The sequence below is a fragment of the Ranitomeya variabilis genome, chromosome 4, assembly GCF_051348905.1.
Source record: "Ranitomeya variabilis isolate aRanVar5 chromosome 4, aRanVar5.hap1, whole genome shotgun sequence".
NCBI lineage: Eukaryota > Metazoa > Chordata > Amphibia > Anura > Dendrobatidae > Ranitomeya > Ranitomeya variabilis.
The window spans coordinates 709,143,435-709,165,812 of NC_135235.1; the positions used below are offsets into that span (position 1 = coordinate 709,143,435).

The 22,378-nt window shown below is 46.8% G+C and overlaps 1 protein-coding gene across 1 annotated transcript in view; it reads left to right on the forward strand.

Annotated features, from left to right (window-relative positions):
- Positions 1-22,266, forward strand: part of LOC143766531 (uncharacterized) — a 47,687-nt gene extending 25,421 nt beyond the window's left edge. The window contains exons 2-7 of the mRNA XM_077254296.1: positions 4,000-4,150; positions 4,282-4,461; positions 4,544-4,667; positions 4,747-4,844; positions 5,043-5,133; positions 18,567-22,266. Of these exons, the coding sequence (XP_077110411.1) occupies positions 4,073-4,150; positions 4,282-4,461; positions 4,544-4,667; positions 4,747-4,844; positions 5,043-5,133; positions 18,567-19,561 (1,566 nt within the window). The 5' untranslated portion in view covers positions 4,000-4,072 and the 3' untranslated portion in view covers positions 19,562-22,266. The remainder of the gene's footprint in view (positions 1-3,999; positions 4,151-4,281; positions 4,462-4,543; positions 4,668-4,746; positions 4,845-5,042; positions 5,134-18,566) is intronic.
- Positions 22,267-22,378: the final 112 nt, after the last annotated feature.

Sequence of the window (22,378 nt, forward strand, 5' to 3'; positions counted from 1 at the left end):
TGGGCGGACCCAGTAAATTTTACCAAGGGGGTCCCTTGGGCACTACCGACGGAGAAAATCCTAACGACGGATGCAAGCCCCTGGGGGTGGGGAGCACATGTAGACGATCAGGTGGCACAAATGAACTGGAGCAAAAATCAAGAGCTAACCTCATCAAACATGAAAGTACTGTTAGCGGTAAAGCTCGCCCTGACACACTTTCTAAAACTCCTTCGCTCCCACCACGTAAAAGTCTTCTCAGACAATCAGGTGGTGGTAGCATATCTAAACCACCAAGGGGGTACCAGGTCGCAGGCACTGATGGAAGAAACTCGATCCATCTTTTACATAGCAGAGCACAATCTGAAGTCCCTAACAGCTCTCTACATAAAAGGCTCGGAAAACCAAACCGCAGACTTCCTCAGCAGGACGCGCTTAAAACAGGGTAGTGGGAGCTGAAACAATCGGTGTTCAACCAGATAGTAAAGCGTTGGGGAGAGCCAGAAATAGACCTATTCGCGGACAGTCAAAACCGAAAAGTAAAAAAGTTCTGCTCAATCGATCCCCGGGGGGGCCCAGCAGCTCTGGATGCCCTTACAATCCCCTGGAACTATCGCCTCGCCTACGCGTTCCCTCCAATATCCCTCATTCCCCTAGTCCTGAGCAAAATTCGGGAGGAGGGGGCAACAGTGATAGTAATAGCTCCGTTCTGGCCTCGCAGAATATGGTTTTCTTGGCTAAGAAAAATGTCCATAGACAGCCCGTGGGTTCTACCAGACACTCGAAATCTGTTATCCCAGGGCCCAGTGTGTCACCCCAGTGTAAAAAGCCTACACATGACAGCTTGGCTTTTGAAAGGAAGCTATTAAGCGATAAAGGTTTCTCACCCAATCTGGTGTCCACATTATTACAGAGTAGGAAACTTGTAACCACCAGAATATACGGGAAAGTGTGCAAAAAATTCATGTCGGTATCAGGTGCGGACCCAGCGGGGGAAATCCCAATAGGGAAAATTCTTGAGTTCCTGCAAAAGGGTTTGGAAAAAGGTTTAGCTACGAGTACTCTGAAGGTTCAGGTAGCAGCCTTGGGAGCGCTGTATAATTACGATCTAGCCAGAAACCGATGGACCACGAGATTCATTAAAGCCTCGGGTAGATCAAGGCCTATCCCTCTTCATAATGCCCCTCCATGGGACCTAAACCTTGTTTTAAATGCGCTAACCAAAACTCCCTTTGAGCCTCTGGCAGGCGCACCCCTAAAGATCCTATCTCTAAAAACCACACTCCTAGTGGCCCTAACCTCGGCCCGTCGTGTCAGTGACATACAAGCATTATCCGCGTGTCCTCCCTTTACTCAAATTCTCGACGATAGTCATTCTAAAAACTGACCCGGCTTACCTCCCTAAAATCGCGTCACAATTTCACAGGACACAAGAGATCTCTCTGCCCTCATTTTGTCCCAACCCCAAAAACGAGGGAGAAAAAACACTGCATACCCTTGATGTAAAAAGGTGCCTAGTCCAATATTTGTCAGCCACTAGGGAGTGCAGAAAGGATAGGGCTCTGTTTGTCTGCTTCCAGGGTCCACGGAAGGGACAAAAAGCATCGAAAGCCACGTTAGCGAGGTGGATAAGAGATGCCATCGCCCTATCCTACTCATCCAGCGGGACAGCCATCCCGGAGAATATAAAAGCTCACTCAACCAGAGCAGTGGCATCATCCTGGGCGGAGAGAGCTGGCGCTTCGATACAACAGATATGTAGAGCGGCCACTTGGTCTTCACAGTCTACATTTTTCAAACACTACCGCTTAGACTTGACCTCCTCTGATCTCACCTTTGGGCGAAGGGTTCTAGAGGCAGTGGTCCCTCCCTAAGAATTACAATCTATGCAAATCTCTCCTTGGTGCCATCATGGGGATAGAGAAAATTATAGTTACTTACCGATAACGGTATTTCTCTGATCCCATGATGGCACCCGTATATTCCCTCCCTTTTCACACACAGGTGTGCACATTATAATGTATCAATAGTTACCTTAGTCACGGTGCCTCTGTTAAGTTAAAATTGTTAAGCTTAATTTGTGTAATTATTAAGTTGCAGCTGAAGTTCTGTATAAAGGCTCTGTAAACCAACTGATGTGGGAGAGAGGTACGCCCTTTTTCACCTGTAGGTTTCCTGTCCCTGGGGGCGGACCCCTCTCTCTGTGGTGCCATCATGGGATCAGAGAAATACCGTTATCGGTAAGTAACTATTAATTTTTTGGACTATAAGATGCACCGGACCATAAGACGCACCCCAAATTTACAGAAGGAAAATAGGGAAAAAAAATGTGTCAAATGGTGGTCCGTCATACAGACCGAATTCAGCTTACCGTGGGAAATCAGTAGCGCTGGTGGAGGGTGGTCACAGGGGGTGTTCAGTGGTCCAGCAGTGATATGACTCCTATCGCAGACTGATGCGGTAGGTTCTGTGGTTCTCGTGGTGCGGTGGCTCCTCCAACATTTTCTGAAAGCCTGGAGCACCCGCGCATCCATTGCTGTGAAGCAGTAGCCTCTGGGAAATCCCATCCCAGGCTGACGCGGCAGGTTTGTCGGTACTCAGGGTTGCGGGGGCTACGCTGTCATTTTGTGAAAGCCCTTGAGCCCCGCACACCCCCACTGCTGCGTTGCGGTGGCCTCCAGTAAAATGGCCTCTGGGAAAATGCCGCTGCAAATTGAGATCTCGGCTCCAAGATCTCATCTCCCGAGATCTCAATGTGTGCATGTGCCAACCCGGTGGCCATTTTTCCAGAGGCCATTTTACCAGGGGCTACCACATGGCAGCAGTGTGGATGTGCAGTGCTCTGGGCTTTCCAAAAATGTTGGCGGAGCCCCGCACCACTGCACACCGCCGAATACTGCCGCACCAGTGTAGGAATGGAGTGTGATCTCCCTGCAGTGTCAGATGCACCCCCATTTTCCACCAAAAATTTTTTTTGGGGAAAAAGTGCATCTTGCAGTCCGAAAAATACGGTAATTGCTGCTTGGGTCCCCGCCAGACTCTGTATTTTCTGGTCTGTCCCAACGAACTTGTGATTCCTACAGCAAATCAATGGCCGAAGCAGTGAGTAACACAGCCAGTAATTGGTTGCATGGAGATGTCTTAGGGTACCGTCACACTAAACGACTTACCAACGATTACGACCAGCGATCGTGATCGTTGGTAAGTCGTTGTGTGGTCGCTGGGGAGCTGTTACACAGAAAGCTCTCTCCAGCGACCAACGATCAGGGGAAAGACTTCGGCATCGTTACCATTGTTAAAGTAATAAAAAAAAAACACAGTACATACTCACCTTCTGATGTCTCACGTCCCCCGGCGTCCACGCGCTGCTGCAGAGAGCTTTCCCTGCACTGAATGTGTCAGCGGCGCCGGCAGTAACAGCGGTGACGTCACCGCTGTGCTCTGCTTTACGACCGGCACTGACACAGTCAGTGCAGCGAAAGCTCTCTGCAGCAGCGCGTGGACGCCGGGGGACGTGACAGACATCAGAAGGGGAGTATGTAGTGTTTTTTTTTACTTTAACAATGGTAACCAGGGTAAATATCGGGTTACTAAGTGCGGCCCTGCGCTTAGTAACCCGATGTTTACCCTGGTTACAAGTGAACACATCGCTGGATCGGCGTCACACACGCCGATCCAGCGATGACAGCGGGTCATCAGCGACGAAATAAAGGTCTGGACTTCTAGCTCCGACCAGTGACATCACAGCGGGATCCAGATCGCTGCTGCATGTCAAACACAACGAGATCGCTATCCAGGACGCTGCAACGTCACGGATCGCTGTCGTTCTCGATGTAAAGTTGCTCAGTGTGAAGGTACCTTTACTCAGTAATTCAGCTTGTGTTCCAGTCAATACAAGACTAGAGAATACAACATCTACACGTTCTGTCTTCTGAAATGTTTCCCTTGTTATCTCCAGTAATTGTATTCTTACACACAATTCTTTGTAATGATTCATCGTCTCATCGTTTTCCTATTCAGGTCCCTACAATATCCGATCCTTTCAGTAGAAATCTTCTATATTAAGAGAATTTTTCTTAACTACCCATCAAGAATGGATATGAAGAGGGACAAGATGGCAGAGAGGATATTACACCTCACCCTAGAGATCCTCTTCCGTCTTACTGGAGAGGTGAGAGATTTTGATAGCGTCACATTACATAATTCTTATTTATGGCAATAAAACTGTTGGACAGAACTCAAGAGGTGAGGGATCTGGAAATGTCTGTAGTGACATTTATTAATGTGTCTCTCCATAACCAGGATTACACAGTAGTGAAGAAGACCTCTAGTGAGTGCTGCCAGGACCCTGTGTCTGAGGGATGGGAAAGACCCCTGAGCCCAATCACAAGGCCTCCACCTCACCCCCTGATACATGAGGACATCAATGACCAGAAGATCCTAGAACTCTCCTACAAGATGATTGAGCTGCTGACTGGAGAGGTGACACTGCTGGGAATGCTGGGACATTATACAGTAAAACTATGAAGGGATCGGGGGATGACGGTATCATTGTATGTGTCAGATTCCTATAAGGTGTCAGGATGTCGCTGTCTATTTCTCCATGGAGGAGTGGGAGTATTTAGAATTACACAATAATCTGTATGAGGACGTCATGATGAAGGTTCCCCAGCCCCTCACATCACCAGGTAATAGGATTAAATACACACAGCCTATAATTATCTGTATGTAAGGAATGAATTCAGTCCCTGTGTGTGTTTCCTCCAGATCTATCCAGTAAGAGTACAACACCAGAGAGATGTCCCCGTCCTCTTCTTCCACAGGACTGTAACCAAGAAGATCCCAATGTCTTTCAGAATCATCAGGTAGATGGAGAGAAGGTGTCATGAGATCTCCCCTATGATGTGTAGACGGTGGTGAAGGTCTTGTGCTCAGTCTTGTTTTATTCACCAGTATTACATGTTTCATACTGGCTTCATGGGAACGGTGGAGATGGCAGGATTAGAGCTGATCATAGATGTGACTTCTCCATCTGTCTGTGACTTTTACAATATTTATTTCAGGGTGAAGATCTGACCCATATTAATACTACAGAGACATATGTGAGGGGTGATGAGCGGTGTAAAGAGGAGACTCCTACATATGACTACCCAGGTGAGTAGTGACCACTAACTACAGAGAAGTCACAGATTCTTCTCGGTCACCGGCTGTTGCTGCGGCAACGAACTGTAGTGTCTTCACACCCTGGCGCCCCGCAGATGAAATACAAAGTCCTTTCTGGTGTGTGTGTGTGTGTGTGTGTGTGTGTGTGTGTGTGTGTGTGTGTGTGTGTGTGTGTGTGTGTGTGTGTGTGTGTGTGTGTGTGTGTGTGTGTGTGTGTGTGTGTGTGTGTGTGTGTGTGTGTGTGTGTGAGATGTGTGCAGCAGAGTACTCATTTCAGTTCCCTCTGTTTCTTTCACTCCAGCTTCAGGATTCCAGGTTCCATAAAACACTGCAGTGTCACAGTCCTTTTCAAACAGTTCAACTTTACTGATAACATGGGCACCCATCACTTTAGCAGCACATTTCACACAATGCATCATATCTTGCACTTTTCCTTCCTTCTGGGCAGACTCCATTTCTTCTATAACCTCTCCTTCTTCTCTCCCGGCAATCCATGCAATTTCTGTGGACAATCCGTGCCCCTTCCGTACTACCTGCATCACCAGCTCCCTGTCAGCCACTTATCCGATTCCATCTTGCAAAGGTGCCAGGAGTTCATCTTACTGACTCCAGCCCCAGTCGTAGACCCCAGAACCGCCCTGAGGATGATCCTATTGAGCTGATGCCCGACTGTACTATTCTCCAGCCTGGGGTCCCTCATTGCCATCCGCAGCTTTACCCCCATGACCTGTAGCTGTCTCATACACTGCATGCATCCTGCCCTTGGCAAGGCTGCCCTGGTGTCTCTAATCAGGAAGTATCCTGATTATACTTCCCTGCTCCTTGCTGTACCTCCCCTTTAGTTAACCCCTGTGCTGCCTACCTCTTGCTCTATTCTATGATATCATCTATCACTACTGTGCCCCCCTCTCTTCTAGCCCCACTACAGTTCTAACCTATCCTATATCCTATTCTAGCCCCAATCCTATAAACAGTACCCATTGAGTACATTTACATATAAATATATATACAGTACAGACCAAAAGTTTGGACACGCCTTCTCATTTAAAGATTTTTCTGTATTTTCATGACTATGAAAATTGTACATTCACACTGAAGGCATCAAAACTATGAATTAACACATGTGGAATTATATACTTAACAAAAAAGAGTGAAACAACTGAAAATATGTCTTATATTCTAGTTTCTTCAAAGTACCCACCTTTTGCTTTGATAACTGCTTTGAACATTCTTGGCATTCTCTTGATGAGCTTCAAGAGGTAGTCACCGGAAATTATCTTCCAACAATCTTGAAGGAGTTCCCAGAGATGCTTAGCTCTTGTTGGCCCTTTTGCCTTCACTCTGCAGTTCAGCTCACCCCCAACCATCTTGATTGGGTTCAGGTCTGGTGATTGTGGAGGCCAGGTCATCTGGCGTAGCACCCCATCACTCTCCCTCTTAGTCACATAGCCCTTAGACAGCCTGGAGGTGTGTTTGGGGTCATTGTCCTGTTGAAAAATAAATGATGGTCCAACTACAGTAAACGCAAACCGGATGGAATAGCATGCCTGCAGGCAGTGGCGAAACTACAAAGTTATGGGCCCCGGTGCGAACTTCCAAATGGGTCCCCCCCTGCCATACAATTCAATGTAACCCCCATAGAATACAATGCAGCCCCCCTCATAGTATAATGCAGCCCCTCCATACAGCGGCAGTGAGAAAGACACGAGCAAATGGTGACGAGGGGGCAGGGGAAAGGGCACAAGGGGGCAAGGAAGACAGGCACAACAGGACACATGGGGGCTAGGAGGCAGGGGAGAAGGTTACAAGGGGACTAGTGGGCAAGGGAGCCTGACACCAGGGGCACACGGGGACAAGTGGGCAAGGGAGACTGACACAAGGGGCACACGGGGACTAGTGGACAAGGGAGACTGGCACACGGGGACACAGGGACTAGTGGGCAAGGGAGACTGACACAAGGGGACACACGGGGACAAGGGACAAGCACAAGGGGACACAGGGACTAGTGGGCAAGAGAGACTGACACAAGGGGACAAGGGATACAAGCACAAGGGGACACACAGGGACAAGTGGGAAAGGGAGACGGACACACAGGGACTAGTGGGCAAGGGAGACTGACACAAGCACAAGGGGACAAAGGAGACTGACACAAGCACAAGGGGACAAAGGAGACAGGCACATGGGGAAACACAGGGACTAATGGGCAAGGGAGACTGGCACATGGGGACAAGGGACACAAGCATAAGTGAGACAGGCAAAAGGGGACACACGGCCCCCTGACCTGCCAGAGCCGCTTGCAGCTGCGACCGTGGTAGTTACGCCCCTGCCACACACACACACACACACACACACACACACACTCCAGATACCAGCTCATATACACAACTCACAATCTCCTCTCTGGTACAGGGGTGGCTGATGTAAACCGGCTGCAGCTCCTCAGCTTCTCCTGACTAAAGCGGCTCTGTCCCGCACCTCCCCCCTGCTCTCGCCTTCTGTCCCGGGGTTATTTTGGCTTTCTCTTAAATACAATCTCATTCAGACGTACATGAGATGTATGAGGGGGGAAAAATACAGACTGCCAAGCTATCTCACCGTGATGACTGGAGCTGCTTCCAGTCTCTCACGTTCCCCGGCTGCCCCCTTCCCCTAGATACACCTCAGACTGTTGCCGTGCAGGAGGAATCTCCTGCACTGCAACATGGTGTTGGGTGCCAGCACAGCCCCCACAGTGGTATATAGAGCACAGCCCGCATCTCTCCTCCCCCCCCCCCCCCCCCCAAAGGATGTCGCCACAGTCCAGTAAAAAAAACCAATAAAAACACTCTCCTCACCTTTCCTCTTGCCCGCGTTGCTTCCTGCTCCTGTCTCAGCGGCTGCAGTCTGCCCGGGACACAGCAGGTGTGCGATGATATGACGTCATCGCGCACCCGCAGTGTCAGAGGCAGGGCCGGGAATGATGGGAGAGGGAGCGTCTGTAGACGCTCTCTCCTCCATCATTGCATTCAACTGTACCGGCGTCATAGATGCCGGAATAGTTGAATGCGACGGCAGGGGGGTGAGTCGGCGGCGGGGGGAGGCGGATCGAGCGACCCACGACTGGCACCGGCCCTTCTGGCATTTGCCAGAAGTGCCCGATGGCCAGTCCGGCCCTGCGTCTGACCTGCCGGGCCCCTGACCTGCCGGGCCCGGTCGCAATGGCGACCGATGCGACCGTGGTAGTTAAGCCCCTGCCTGTAGGAGATGTGTTGGCATGGCTCGAGTCCTGGTTTCATAGATTCACTCCATGTCATAAATTACATTATGTTTTCAATCATAAGAAATTCAGATTACATAGTTACATAGTTATTAAGGTTGAAGGAAGACTGTAAGTCCATCTAGTTCAACCCATAGCCTAACCTAACATGCCCTAACATGTTGATCCAGAGGAAGGCAAAAAAAAACCATGTGGCAAAGAGTAACTCCACCATGGGGAAAAAAATTCCTTCCCGACTCCACATACGGCAATCAGACTAGTTCCCTGGATCAACGCCTTATCAAGGAATCTAGTATATATACCCTGTAACATTATACTTTTCCAGAAAGGCATCCAGTCCCCTCTTAAATTTAATTAATGAATCACTCATTACAACATCATACGGCAGAGAGTTCCATAGTCTCACTACTCTTACAGTAAAGAATACGCGTCTGTTATTATGCTTAAACCTTCTTTCCTCCAGACGTAGAGGATGCCCCCTTGTCCCTGTCTCATGTCTATGATTAAAAAGATCATCAGAAAGGTCTTTGTACTGTCCCCTCATATATTTATACATTAAAATAAGATCACCCCTTAGTCTTCGTTTTTCCAAACTAAATAGCCCCAAGTGTAATAACCTATCTTGGTATTGCAGACCCCCCAGTCCTCTAATAACCTTGGTCGCTCTTCTCTGCACCCGCTCCAGTTCAGCTATGTCTTTCTTATACACCGGAGACCAGAACTGTGCACAGTATTCTAAGTGTGGTCGAACTAGTGACTTGTATAGAGGTAAAATTATGTTCTCCTCATGAGCATCTATGCCTCTTTTAATACATCCCATTATTTTATTTGCCTTTGTAGCAGCTGCCTGACACTGGCCACTGAATATGAGTTTGTCATCCACCCATACACCCAGGTCTTTTTCATTGACGGTTTTGCCCAGAGTTTTAGAATTAAGCACATAGTTATACATCTTATTACGTCTACCCAAGTGCATGACCTTACATTTATCCCCATTAAAGCTCATTTGCCATTTATCAGCCCAAGCTTCTAGTTTACATAAATCATCCTGTAATATAAAATTGTCCTCCCCTGTATTGATTACCCTGCAGAGTTTAGTGTCATCTGCAAATATTGAAATTCTACTCTGAATGCCCCCTACAAGGTCATTAATAAATATGTTAAAAAGAAGAGGGCCCAATACTGACCCCTGTGGTACCCCACTGCTAACCGCGACCCAGTCCGAGTGTGCTCCATTAATAACCACCCTTTGTTTCCTATCCCTGAGCCAGCTCTCAACCCACTTACACATATTTTCCCCTATCCCCATTACTCTCATTTTATGTAACAACCTTTTGTGTGGCACCGTATCAAAAGCTTTGGAAAAGTCCATATACACTACGTCCACTGGGTTCCCTTGGTCCAGTCCGGAACTTACCTCTTCATAGAAGCTGATCAAATTAGTCTGACATGAACGGTCCCTAGTAAACCCGTGCTGATACTGGGTCATGAGGTTATTCCTCTTCAGATACAGGTATAGCATCCCTTAGAATGCCCTCCAGGATCTTACCCACAGTAGAGGTTAAGCTTACTGGCCTATAATTACCGAGTTCAGTTTTTGCCCCTTTTTTGAATATTGGCACCACATTTGCTATACTCCAGTCCTGTGGTACAGACCCTGTTATTATGGAGTCTTTAAAGATTACAAATAATGGTCTATCAATGACTGTACTTAATTCCTGCAGTACTCGGGGGTGTATCCCATCCGGGCCCGGAGATTTGTCAATTTTAGTGATTTTTAGACGCCGCTGTACTTCCTGCTGGGTTAAGCAGGTGACATTTAATGGGGAATTTTTATCACCAGTCATTTTGTCTGCCATGGGATTTTCTTTTGTAAATACTGATGAAAAAAAGTCATTTAGCATATTGGCTTTTTCCTCATCCTCATCCACCATTTCACCCAGACTATTTTTAAGGGGGCCAACACTGTCATTTTTTAGTTTCTTACTATTTATATAGTTAAAGAATATTTTGGGATTATTTTTACTCTCTCTGGCAATGAGTCTCTCTGTCTCAATCTTTGCTGCCTTGATTTGCTTTTTACAGAATTTATTTAATTTTCTGTATTTATTTAATGCCTCCTCACTACCTACTTCCTTTAATTCTCTGAATGCTTTCTTTTTGTCCCTTATTGCGCCCCTTACAGCTCTATTTAGCCATATTGGTTTCCTCCTATTTCTAGTATGTTTATTCCCATACGGTATATACTGTGCACAGGTCCTATCCAGGATGCTAATAAACGTCTCCCATTTTCTTTGTGTATTTTTATGTCTCAGGATATCGTCCCAGTTAATTGCACCAAGATCCTCTCTCATCCGTTGGAAATTTGCCCTCCTGAAGTTTAGTGTCCTTGTCACCCCCCTACTACCCATCTTATTAAAGGTTACATGAAAACTTATTATTTTGTGATCACTATTCCCCAAGTGACCCCCAACCCTTATATTTGATATGCGGTCTGGCCTGTTGGTTAATATTAGGTCTAGCAGTGCCCCCCTCCTTGTTGGGTCCTGAACCAGTTGTGAAAGGTAATTGTCTCTCATAGTTGTCAAAAACCGATTACCTTTGCTGGAACTGCAGGTTTCTGTCCCCCAATCTATTTCAGGGTAGTTGAAGTCCCCCATAATAATGGCTTCTCCTTGAGTCGCAGCTTCATCTATTTGCTTTACGAGGATATTCTCCATTGCTTCCATTATTTTTGGAGATTTATAACAAACCCCTATCAGTAATTTATTATTTTTTCCCCCTCCCCTTATCTCCACCCACAGGGACTCTACATTTTCATTAAATTCACCTATATTATCACGCAGGATGGGTTTTAAGGAAGATTTTACATATAGACACACCCCTCCCCCTCGCTTATCTGTACGGTCATTTCTGAACAGGCTATAGCCCTGCAAGTTAACAGCCCAGTCATGGCTCTCATCCAGCCACGTCTCAGATATCCCCACCATGTCATAATTATGCTCCAACAACATTAGTTCTAATTCATCCATTTTGTTGGCGAGGCTTCTGGCATTAGTATACATGCACTTGATGTTACTCTCTGTACCTCTATTCTTTCTTAAATTACTAACTGTTCTAACCCCACCCCCCATGCCACCGCCACCCCCAACTTCCTTATTTGTGCCCAGGTCTCTATCTGCACTATCTTCCCCTCCTATAAAATGAATACCCTCCCCCCCAATCCCTAGTTTAAACACTCCTCCAACCTTCTAACCATTTTCTCCCCCAGCACAGCTGCACCTTCCCCATTGAGGTGCAGCCCGTCCCTAGCGTAGAGCCTGTAGCCAACTGAGAAGTCGGCCCAGTTCTGCAGGAACCCAAACCCCTCCTTCCTACACCAATTCTTGAGCCACTTATTAACCTCCCTAATCTCCCGTTGCCTCTCTGGCGTGGCACGTGGTACAGGCAGTATTTCGGAAAATACCACGTTGGAGGTCCTTTCTTTCAGCTTGCAGCCTAATTCCCTGAAATCATCTTTAAGGACCTTCCACCTACCTCTAACTTTGTCATTTGTGCCAATGTGCACCATGACCGCTGGGTCCTCACCAGCCCCTCCCAGTAATCTATCCACCCAATCAGCGATGTGTCGGACTCGAGCGCCAGGTAGGCAGCACACCGTCCGACGATCCCTGTCTTTGTGACAGATTGCCCTGTCTGTTCCCCTAATAATTGAGTCCCCCACTACCAGCACCTGTCTGGCCTGCCCTGCTCTCCTATTTCCCTCCTTACTGGAGCAGCCACTCCTCCGGCTTTCAGAGGACATGCCTGGCTGCAGCAGTGCTACCCCTGTACTGGCACCCCCCTCATCTGCCAACTTAGCAAACTTATTGGGGTGTGCCAGATCAGGACTAGCCTCCCTGGCACTCTTCCCTCTACCCCGCCTTCTGTCACCCAGCTAACTGCCACACTGTCCTGCAGCTCCATCCTACCATCCCCCCTCATCTATCCCATTGAGTGTCTGCTCAGTGAGCAGAAGACTCCTCTCCATATTGTCTATGGATCTCAGTGTTGCCAGCTGCACATTTAGATCCAGTATCTGGGTTTCCAAATGCACAATGTGCTCACATCTCGCACAGCAGTATGCACCCTCGATCGGCTGGTCAAGGACTGCATACATGTGGCAAGATGTAAACTGGATGGCATTAACAATTGTGGAGCACATTTCCTAATGGGGATTGCACCACACAGAAACGTTAATTAAAAATAAATACAAAGTATTAATTAAACAAAAAAAAACAAAAAAAACAGAAGCAATTCCTCTCTTGGAAACTCCCTGATTCCAAAGTCACTGAATCACAAGTCACACACTTACCGCCGTTCTCACTTACACTCAGGTCACACTCAGCTCGTTCACACTCGCTGTGCTGAAGATTTATAGTTTTTTTTTTTTCTCTCTCTATCTCCCCTCAACAGCAATCCACCTTGCTGTTCAGATGCACTTCCAAAAAGGACTTGAGCCCCAAACAGCTGCCCCTTATATCCCCTTAATTATGAGCCCCCACCCTAAGTTAACTCCTTATGAATATAGCTACTCCCAATTCAGCAACTCACACCAATTCACACAGGTATTTGTTAAAGGCCTTCCAAATACCTCCTCACTGAATCACAAGTCACACACTTACCGCCGTTCACACTTACGCTCAGGTCACACTCAGCTCGTTCACACTCGCTGTGCTGAAGATTTATAGTTTTTTGTTTTTTTTTTCTCTCTATCTCCCCTCAACAGCAATCCACCTTGCTGTTCAGATGCACTTCCAAAAATCCCTACCATCCCCCTCCTCATCTATCCCATTGAGCGTCTGCTCTGTGAGCAGAAGACTCCTCTCCATATTGTCTATGGATCTCAGTGTTGCCAGCTGCACATTTAGATCCAGTATCTGGGTTTCCAAATGCACAATGTGCTCACATCTCGCACAGCAGTATGCACCCTCGACCGGCTGGATTACTGCACAATCTCTCCTGAAATGGGGGCACTAATACTTTCTCTACTCTTCTGATCAGGACTCAGTAGCTCCAATGGTCCACCATAAATGAGTGCAACTCCAGTTTAGTGTTAGAGTTCTCCCCTCGTACATACTTTTTTGGGAGAGATGTAACATATTTTTTGTTCTGTGTTTTTTTTTTTTTTTTTTTTTTTTTCTACATGTTCATTCTGGTTGATACTTTGTGGTATGATCAGCCTGCCTCAGTTAGGTGAGTTTGTAAGTTTGGAACTCCCTGGTATTTTTTTTTTTTTTTTTAGTCTCCATTACCTCTTCCAAATGTGCGAGATCTAAATTGAAGATGCCTCAGCTCTGCAGTATTATAAGAAGTTCTCTTTAAATGTGTAATATTTTTTCTTGAAACTCATCTGATAGAAAATATTGGCCCTTACGATAGTTTAGATTGCCAAGAGCCACCGAGCACCATACTCTAATTACTCCAGAGAGTTGACACCACTACTCATATTTTACTGATGAGGACTGTTGAGTTTGAACATTTTGATAGATGTGTTATTAACTTATTATCCATAGTCACAGTTTTTGACTACAGTAGTTACTGCCCAAAATACTCCCATTTTTCACAGCTGACATGTCGCTTTTTGTGGTGATAACTTTGGAATTCTTCACAAAGGATAATAGGAAACAAATGGACCTCACAAATTATTTTCCAACATCTCTTGAATCCAACAATACCTTGGATACGGTTGTACACTACTGTCTGGGCACATGGCAGGGTTAAGAAGGGAAGGATCGCCATTTAGCTATTTGAATGCATATCTTGTTGGAATAGATTCCAGACACAATGTATTAGTTACCTGGCAGCTCAAAATATCGCTACCACAATCGGGCTTGGCACTATCTACTCAGCTTTGCAGATCCCAAGGATTGCCTTGCTCAACATTCTTTACATGGATCTGTTCTTACACAGAGATCCCTAGGCTTGGGCCATGGTGTTACCTGCCGTTCTGTGGAGTGAGGTGGGATGACGAATAGTCAAGTAGTTGGGTCAGATCCACGAGGGCAGAGAAAATACAAAATCATAAGAAGCAAGATTAAGGGGTTGCAGTAGCTTAGCACAGAGAGGACTGATCCAGAGGAGAACAAGGCTGTATCTGGCATCTTCCTGCGATTTGCTTTGAGCTTTAGTAGGGTGGGGTGCTTTCCAATTGGCGAAAGCAGGAAGCAGATTACTCCAGATGGACAGCACACACACCCATAATGCCTGACTGGATGGTGCTACATTTCACAGCAACCCTAATCTAAGTGGCAGAACAGAGCCTGCACCACCCAGAGCTTCTGGTTCCGATATCTCTTCCATCCCCAGTGCTGCCTGCAGAATGAATGAGGCCATGCCTGGTGACAGAAGTAGAGGTGGCAGCTGTGGATCCCAGGCGAGATGGTACACACCACTTTCACAAGCCTTAATATGACAAAATGCAGAAATCCAGAGCAGTTTGAAACCTCATAAAGTGACTCCATTTTGGAAATGATAATGAGTCACCCCCAGGGAAGTGGGGCACTCTGTATCGGGTCCGGTCTCGAGGGGGAATGTCACGGTGGCTGCGATCCGGTGCGTGGCCCTGGGCCTCAATGTTAAAGGGGAACGGTCTTTTAAGGGAAAAGTGTCTAAAGTCTGTCGTGATGCCACCTGTGGAGTTTGGTCAATGGTGGGACCGACGCTGCATTAAAGGTGTCCTCTGGGGGATGTGTTGGCAGCACTAATGTTACTCTTCCCACAGGTGAAGCAGGGTCCTAAGATGTAAGGCGTGGATGTTATGTGCCGGTGAATAAAGATAGGACACAAGTTGTAAGTCTTTACCTGGTTTACTGCAGTTGGCTGGCCACAGTCCAGGGCACCAGGCACGGGTGGTGGAATGGCCCGGCCAGCTCAGAGGCAATGGAGGGTCCCCTTCTCCAGGTGAGGTTCGTGAGCCTTTCCTCTAGCGCCTCTTAAAGACGAAGTCCCTGCTGCCTGAAATTGTCTATGGGGTCCTCCACTTTCCCCCTATCCTGGGACAGGTACCTGCACGACGGGCAGTTCGAGCTGTTTTACAGGGACTCTATTATGCCCCGGGCTCCTTAGGTACTGCTGCATCTCAGGCGAGGTGGGCCAATTACATACAGTTCCTGGCCCTCCGGTTCTGCTCTGTGTCCTAAAGTTCCACAAAAGCCTCGGGCTCCCATTACCTGCTTTCTGCGCTTCGGCTCTGAGGGTGCCTGGTCACAGTTCCCCTCTGAGCCCTGTTCATAACCTTTGCTCCTTTCCTCTCCAGGTACTCCACATCAACCCTCCAGGTTCTTTCTCCTTTCCCAGAGGCTGCAGCTCCCTCGTGGCTGTCAGACCTCTCTGCGTCTCTCCTAGACGTCCGTCCACTTCATTGTTCCTCTCCAACTAACCTAACTCCTCCTCCAGATCAGGATACATATAGCTGGGGGACGCTCCCCTGAATCCGGGCCTTGAGCTCCCCCTCCTGGCCTGGATTCAGAATGTGTTGCATGTGGGTACCTTACCTGGTGAAGAGAACTCCCTTGCCTCTGATCATGACATTACCTTCCCCGAAGGAAAAGCAACATCACTGTAGCAACCGGTTACCTGTGGTGCTCCATTAACCTTCAGTGAATTAATCTATAGTAGTGACTATTTTGACTCCACAGCCACTTTCCGAAAATTAGCGCGCAGTGGATGTTGGAGAGTGAAAACTGCGAATATACCATTTTATTACTCACCACATAGTGCCCAGATTGTGCTCCAAGAGACACACACCGTAAATTAAGTGGGTTCTTCTCACAATAATAATGACAACTACATGGGTTCTAATTTTGATTTGGGCGCACTGAAAGGCTCAGAAGTGATGGGTAGATTTGACTTTGTGAAAGTGGAATTAGACGTATTGGTTTATAAAAGTCATATTGTTATTTGAACATTTCCATTGAAGAAGAACTCGCCACCTCTCGTGGCAGCCTGTTCCACTCATTGATCACCCTCACTGTCAAAAGGTTTTTTTCTAATATCCAATCTGTGCCTCCTCCACTTCAGTTTCATCCCATTGCTTCTAGTCTTTCCTTGTACAAATGAGAATAAACCAATAAAGCTATTTTTACATACCGTATATACTCGAGTATAAGCCTAGTCACCTAATTTTACCTAAAAAAAGTGGGAAACTTATTGACTCGAGTATAAGCCGGGTATGCATTGTCCCCTCATCCCTATCCTTGTATGTGTGGCTCCTTATCCCTTTCCTGGTATGCATGGCTCCCATCCCTATCCTTGTATGCATAGTCCCATCACTATTTTTGTATGCATGGTCCCATCACTATTTTTGTATGCACAGCCTCATCCCTATCCTTGTATGCATGCCCTCATCCCTATCCTTGTATGCGTGGCCCCATTCCTATCTTTGTATGCAAGGCTCTAGTCCTATCCTTGCATGCATGCCCTCACCCCTATCCTAGTATGCATGGCTCCATTCCTATCCTAGTACGCATGCCCTCATCCAGGGCCGGACTGGCCATAGGGCAGTTCTGGCAAATGCCAGAAGGGCCGGTGGCAGTAGTGGGCCGCTCGAATGTGCCGCTGTCGGCACACTCCCCACGCTGTCGCCGCACACTCCCGGCCCTGCATTCAACTATACCGGCGTCATAGACGCCGGTACAGTTGAATGCAATGATGGAGGAGAGAGCGTCTGTCTGCTGACGCCCCCTCTCCCATCATTCCCCGCTCTGCCTGCCGCTGACACTGCGGGTGCGCACCTGCTGTGTGACCGGGCGCCGGGCAGACTGCATCTGCTGAGGCCGGAGCCAGGAGCAGCGCGGGGCACGAGGAGAGAGGTGAGTAGAGTGTTTGTTTTTTTTTATCAATGAGTGATGACTGGATTGTGGAGCTGTGGGGGGGGGGGGGGCTGCCTGCCTGCCTGCCTACCTGCTTTACATTTTATGGGGGCTGCCTGCCTGCATTACATTCTATGGGGGCTGCCTGCCTGCCTGCATTACATTCAATGGGGGCTGCCTGCCTGCATTACAATCTATGGGGGCTGCCTGCCTGCATTACATTCTATGGGGGCTGCCTGCCTGCATTACATTCTATGGGGGCTGCCTGCCTGCATTACATTCTATGGGGGCTGCCTGCCTGCATTACATTCTATGGGGCTGCCTGCATTACATTCTATGGGGCTGCCTGCATTACATTCTATGGGGGCTGCCTGCCTGCATTACATTCTATGGGGGCTGCCTGCATTACATTCTATGGAGACTGAGCTGTATTGCTGGATACAGCTGTAATTATATGTTATATAGTCGTGTTACACTCCCCTCACTTCTTGTAGCCTACAAGTGTACAAAGATATTATACAGTCACCATGCGACAAGTGGGCCTGTGTGACTTCAAATGCCAGGGCTGAATTTTAGTCCCAGTCCGGCCCTGCCCTCATCCCTATTCTTGTATGCACAGCCTCATCCCTATCCTTGTATGATTGGCCTCCATCAAAAAACATAAAAAAATAAACCATTACACTTACCTTCCTTCGCTCCCTTGCAGCATCTTGTCTCGATGCCAGCAGCTGCTTTATGCTTGTAAGCATTACATGGCAGGGATGTCATGCGCTGCTCACAAGCAGAGCACAGCTTCCGGAATACTTACCGCTTCCAATGCTGGAACTATGTGTGTGGGGCAGTGAGTATTAAGTTTCGCACACAGCGTCAACCGCCAGGCGGTCATGTGTGCCGCTACTTAAGAGAGATTAATATTCAGAATGAATATTCATCTCTGTTAAGTAGCGGTACATGTGACCTCCCGGCAGCTACAGGACCGGCTGCTGCAGCTGACACTGCGCAAGCTTTTACACAGAAATGAAAATTCATTTCTTTTTAGCAGTGGGCACCGGAGTTAGCTGCAGCAGCTGGGTCCTACCTCTGTGACCAGCTTCTCCGCCGCTGCCTCTTTCCCCCCCCCCCCATTTTTCTGGACACCTCACTCGAGTATAAGCTAAGGGGAGTGATTTCAGCACAAAAAATGTGCTGAAAACCTCTACTTATACTCGAGAATGTACATCAGCTTACCATTTTTACAGACCGTTTTAGGAGAAATGTTCAAAAATACTAAGTTCAAGGATATTTTACTGAAAAATAATTGGTTTTATTCTTGACAGATGACTGTACCAGGAGATCAGAGGGACAGCTGACATCTTCAATTTTAAAATCAGATGATCTTGAGATCTCACAGGATACAATTGAAGTGAATGCCATTACTCCAGATATACTATTATCCCTTCACAGCAAAGATCTGTCATCTGATTCAGTACCGACTACTAAGGAAAATCAAAGACCCAAAAGAGGCATTAAAAAACAAACTGCTCCTAAAGCAAGGAAGTCCTTTTCATGTTCAGAATGTGGGAAATGTTTTGTGACAAAATCACATCTTGTTAGACACCAGAAACTCCACACAGGAGAGAAGCCATTTTTCTGTACAGAATGTGGAAAATGTTTTGTGACAAAATCACATCTTGTTAGACACCAGAAACTCCACACAGGGGAGAAGCCATTTTTCTGTTCGGAATGTGGAAAATGTTTTGTGACAAAATCAGATCTTGTTAGACACCAGAGACTCCACACAGGGGAGAAGCCTTTTTTCTGTTCAGAATGTGGAAAATGTTTTGTGACAAAATCAAATCTTGTTAAACACCACAGACTCCACACAGGGAAGAAGCCTTTTTCATGTTCAGAATGTGGAAAATGTTTTGTGACAAAATCAGATCTTGTTATACACCAGAGAACCCACACAGGAGAGAAGCCTTTTTCATGTTCAAAATGTGGGAAATGTTTTATCCAGAAATCGCATCTTAATAACCACCAGAGACTCCACACAGGGGAGAAGCCTTTTTCATGTTCAGAATGTGGAAAACGTTTTGTGAAGAAATCAAATCTTGTTATACACCAGAGAACCCACACAGGAGAGAAGCCTTTTTCATGTTCAAAATGTGGGAAATGTTTTATCCGGAAATCGGATCTTTATAAACACCAGAGAACCCACACAGGAGAGAAACATTTTTTTTGTTCAGAATGTGGAAAATATTTTGCAGAGAAATATCTCCTTGTTAGACACCAGAGAACCCACACAGGGCAGAAGCTTTTTTCCTGTTCATAATATGGAAAATGTTTTGTGAAGAAATCAGATCTTGTTAGACACCAGAGACTCCACACAGGGGAGAAGCCTTTTTCACGTTCAGAATGTGGAAAATATTTTGTAGCCCTGCTCTATGTAGCAGAAGCAATCAGACAAGTGCAGCTTCTAGACTCCCATGGGGACTATTGAAGCAAGTAGATAGTTTTTACAAATATTAAATTAAAAAATATAAAAGTTCATATCACCCCCTCTCGCCCCATTCAAAAAAAACCAAAAAAAACCAAATATACACATATTTGGGATAACCGCATTCAGAATCGCCTGCTCTATCAATATATAAAAAGAATTTATCCAATCAGTAAATGGTGTAGCGAGATAAAAAATTGAAACGCCATAATTATGTTTTGGTTTTTTTTGGTCGCTGCAACATTGCAATAAAATGCAATCAAAAGATCGTATCTACACCAAAATGGTAACAATAAAAACGTCAGACCGGTGCGCAAAAAATAAGCCCTCATCCAGCCCCAGGTCCCGAAAAATGGAGACGCTATGAGTCTCGGAAAATGGCAACTTTTTTTTTTTTTATTTTACAAACTTTGGAATTTTTTTTCACCACTTAAATAAAAAAGTTTAGTGTCTGTGAGCTTGTAATGACCTGGAGAATCATAATGTCAGGTCAGTTTTAGCATTTAATGAACATGGTAAAAAAATAAAATAAAAAAAACTGTTGTGGAATTGCACTTTTCTTGCAATTTCATAGTTACATAGTTACATAGTTAAGGTTGGAGGAAGACTTTAAGTCCATCTAGTTCAACCCATAGCCTAACCTAACATGCTATAACATGTTGATCCAGATGAAGGCAAAAAAAACCATGTGGCAAAGAGTAAGCTCCACGTTGGGGAAAAAAATTCCTTCCCGACTCCACATACGGCAATCAGACTAGTTCCCTGGATCAATGCCCTATCAAGGAATCTAGTGTATATGAAGCGCCCCCACACCGCCGCAGGGCCGAGGGGTACCCGGTACCGGGCCTCAGAGTCTCTGTTCTGGGGGTTTGTGGTCACGGTGGCTAGGCCCGGTCCGTGGCCCTGCCTGTCAGTGGGAGACGTCCGGTGAAAGGGTGGTAAATGGTGGTGATGTTGCGGTGCAGTGTAGGTCGCGGTAAATAACGAGGACACCAGGTTGCAGTCTCTTTACCTCTTTACTGAAGATCTCTGGGTCCTCAGTCCGGAATCTGGATAACCAGGCTGCGCAAGTCCGGCCGGTCCAATGGCACCTCCAGAGTTCTCCTTGCAGGTGGAAATCTGTGCCTTCCTTCTAGCGCTAGGTGTTGCGGTCCTTCACAGCTATGCTTACGGAAAGTCCCCACAACTGTTGTGTCTGTTTCTCATGTTCCCTCACAACTCGATTAGATGATGTCCTGCTAATCCTCTGTCCCTCCCTGGTGTTACGGTTAGGACGGCACCCGTATGACGGGTAGGCTCGGAGCTCTTCCGGGACCCTAGAGTCGCCCCTCTCCACAAGTTGCCCCCCCAAGACTGCATAGGTGATTTAGATGAGACAGCCCGCCTTTGACTGACTGTCCTGCCGTTGGTTTAGAGTATTGCCTGAAGCTGAATGTTGTAATACTCCCTCGGCGTTCCGGCCGCCGGTTGTGCGCCTCAGTAGGATGTTGCCTCGGTCTTGCAGCACGACTCCTACTGGTATTCTCCTTGTTGCTTTGATCTCGTTTCTCACTCAGCACAATATATCTCGCTTCTAATCCTTTCTTAGGGCACCGCCGCTATTCTGTGCAGGCACGGTCCCGTAGCGTTCTGCCTTGTAGCCAGGCCTCTGTCAGGATCCCACCCCTGACAGGGACCCTACCGAATCTTTCCCCACAACACCCTCTGCCACAAGGTGTTGCCTGGTTCCAACCCAGTCAGCTTTCTCCCTAACTTCCTGCCTGACCCCCAGTTTTACCAGTATGTGAGGAGTGGCCTAGTGAATAGAACCCTTAGCTCCCCCTGGAGGCCCGACTGTGAAATGTATTGGTGTCTGTGATACCTGGTCAGATGAACTCCTTCAGTGCCATCAGACGTACCATAGCTCCCCTTAGTGGCGGAGCCACAGTACTGCAACGACCAGGACTCTGGGGCGCTGCATATATACCCTGTAACATTATACTTTTCCAGAAAGGCATCCAGTCCCCTCTTAAATTTAAGTAATGAATCCCTCATTACAACATAATACGGCAGAGAGTTCCATAGTCTCACTGCTCTTACTGTAAGGAACCCGCGTCTGTTATTATGCTTAAACCTTCTTTCCTCCAGACATAGAGGATGCACCCTTGTCCCTAAGGTCTATGATTAAAAAGATCATCAGAAAGGTCTTTGTACTGTCCCCTCATATACTTATACATTAAAATAAGATCACCTCTTAGTCTTCGTTTTTCCAAACTAAATAGCCCCAAGTGTAATAACCTATCTTGGTATTGCAGACCCCCCAGTCCTCTAATAAACTTGGTCGCTCTTCTCTGCACCCGCTCTAGTTCAGCTATGTCTTTCTTATACACCGGAGACCAGAACTATACACAGTATTCTACAGTATTCTAAGTGTGGTCGCACTAGTGACTTGTATAGAGGTAAAATGATGTTCTCCTCATGAGCATCTATGCCTCTTTTAATGCATCCCATTATTTTATTTGCCTTTGTAGCAGCTGCCTGACACTGGCCACTGAATATGAGTTTGTCATCCACCCATACACCCAGGTATTTTTCATTGACAGTTTTGCCCAGAGTTTTAGAATTAAGCACATAGTTATACATCTTATTACTTCTACCCAAGTGCATGACCTT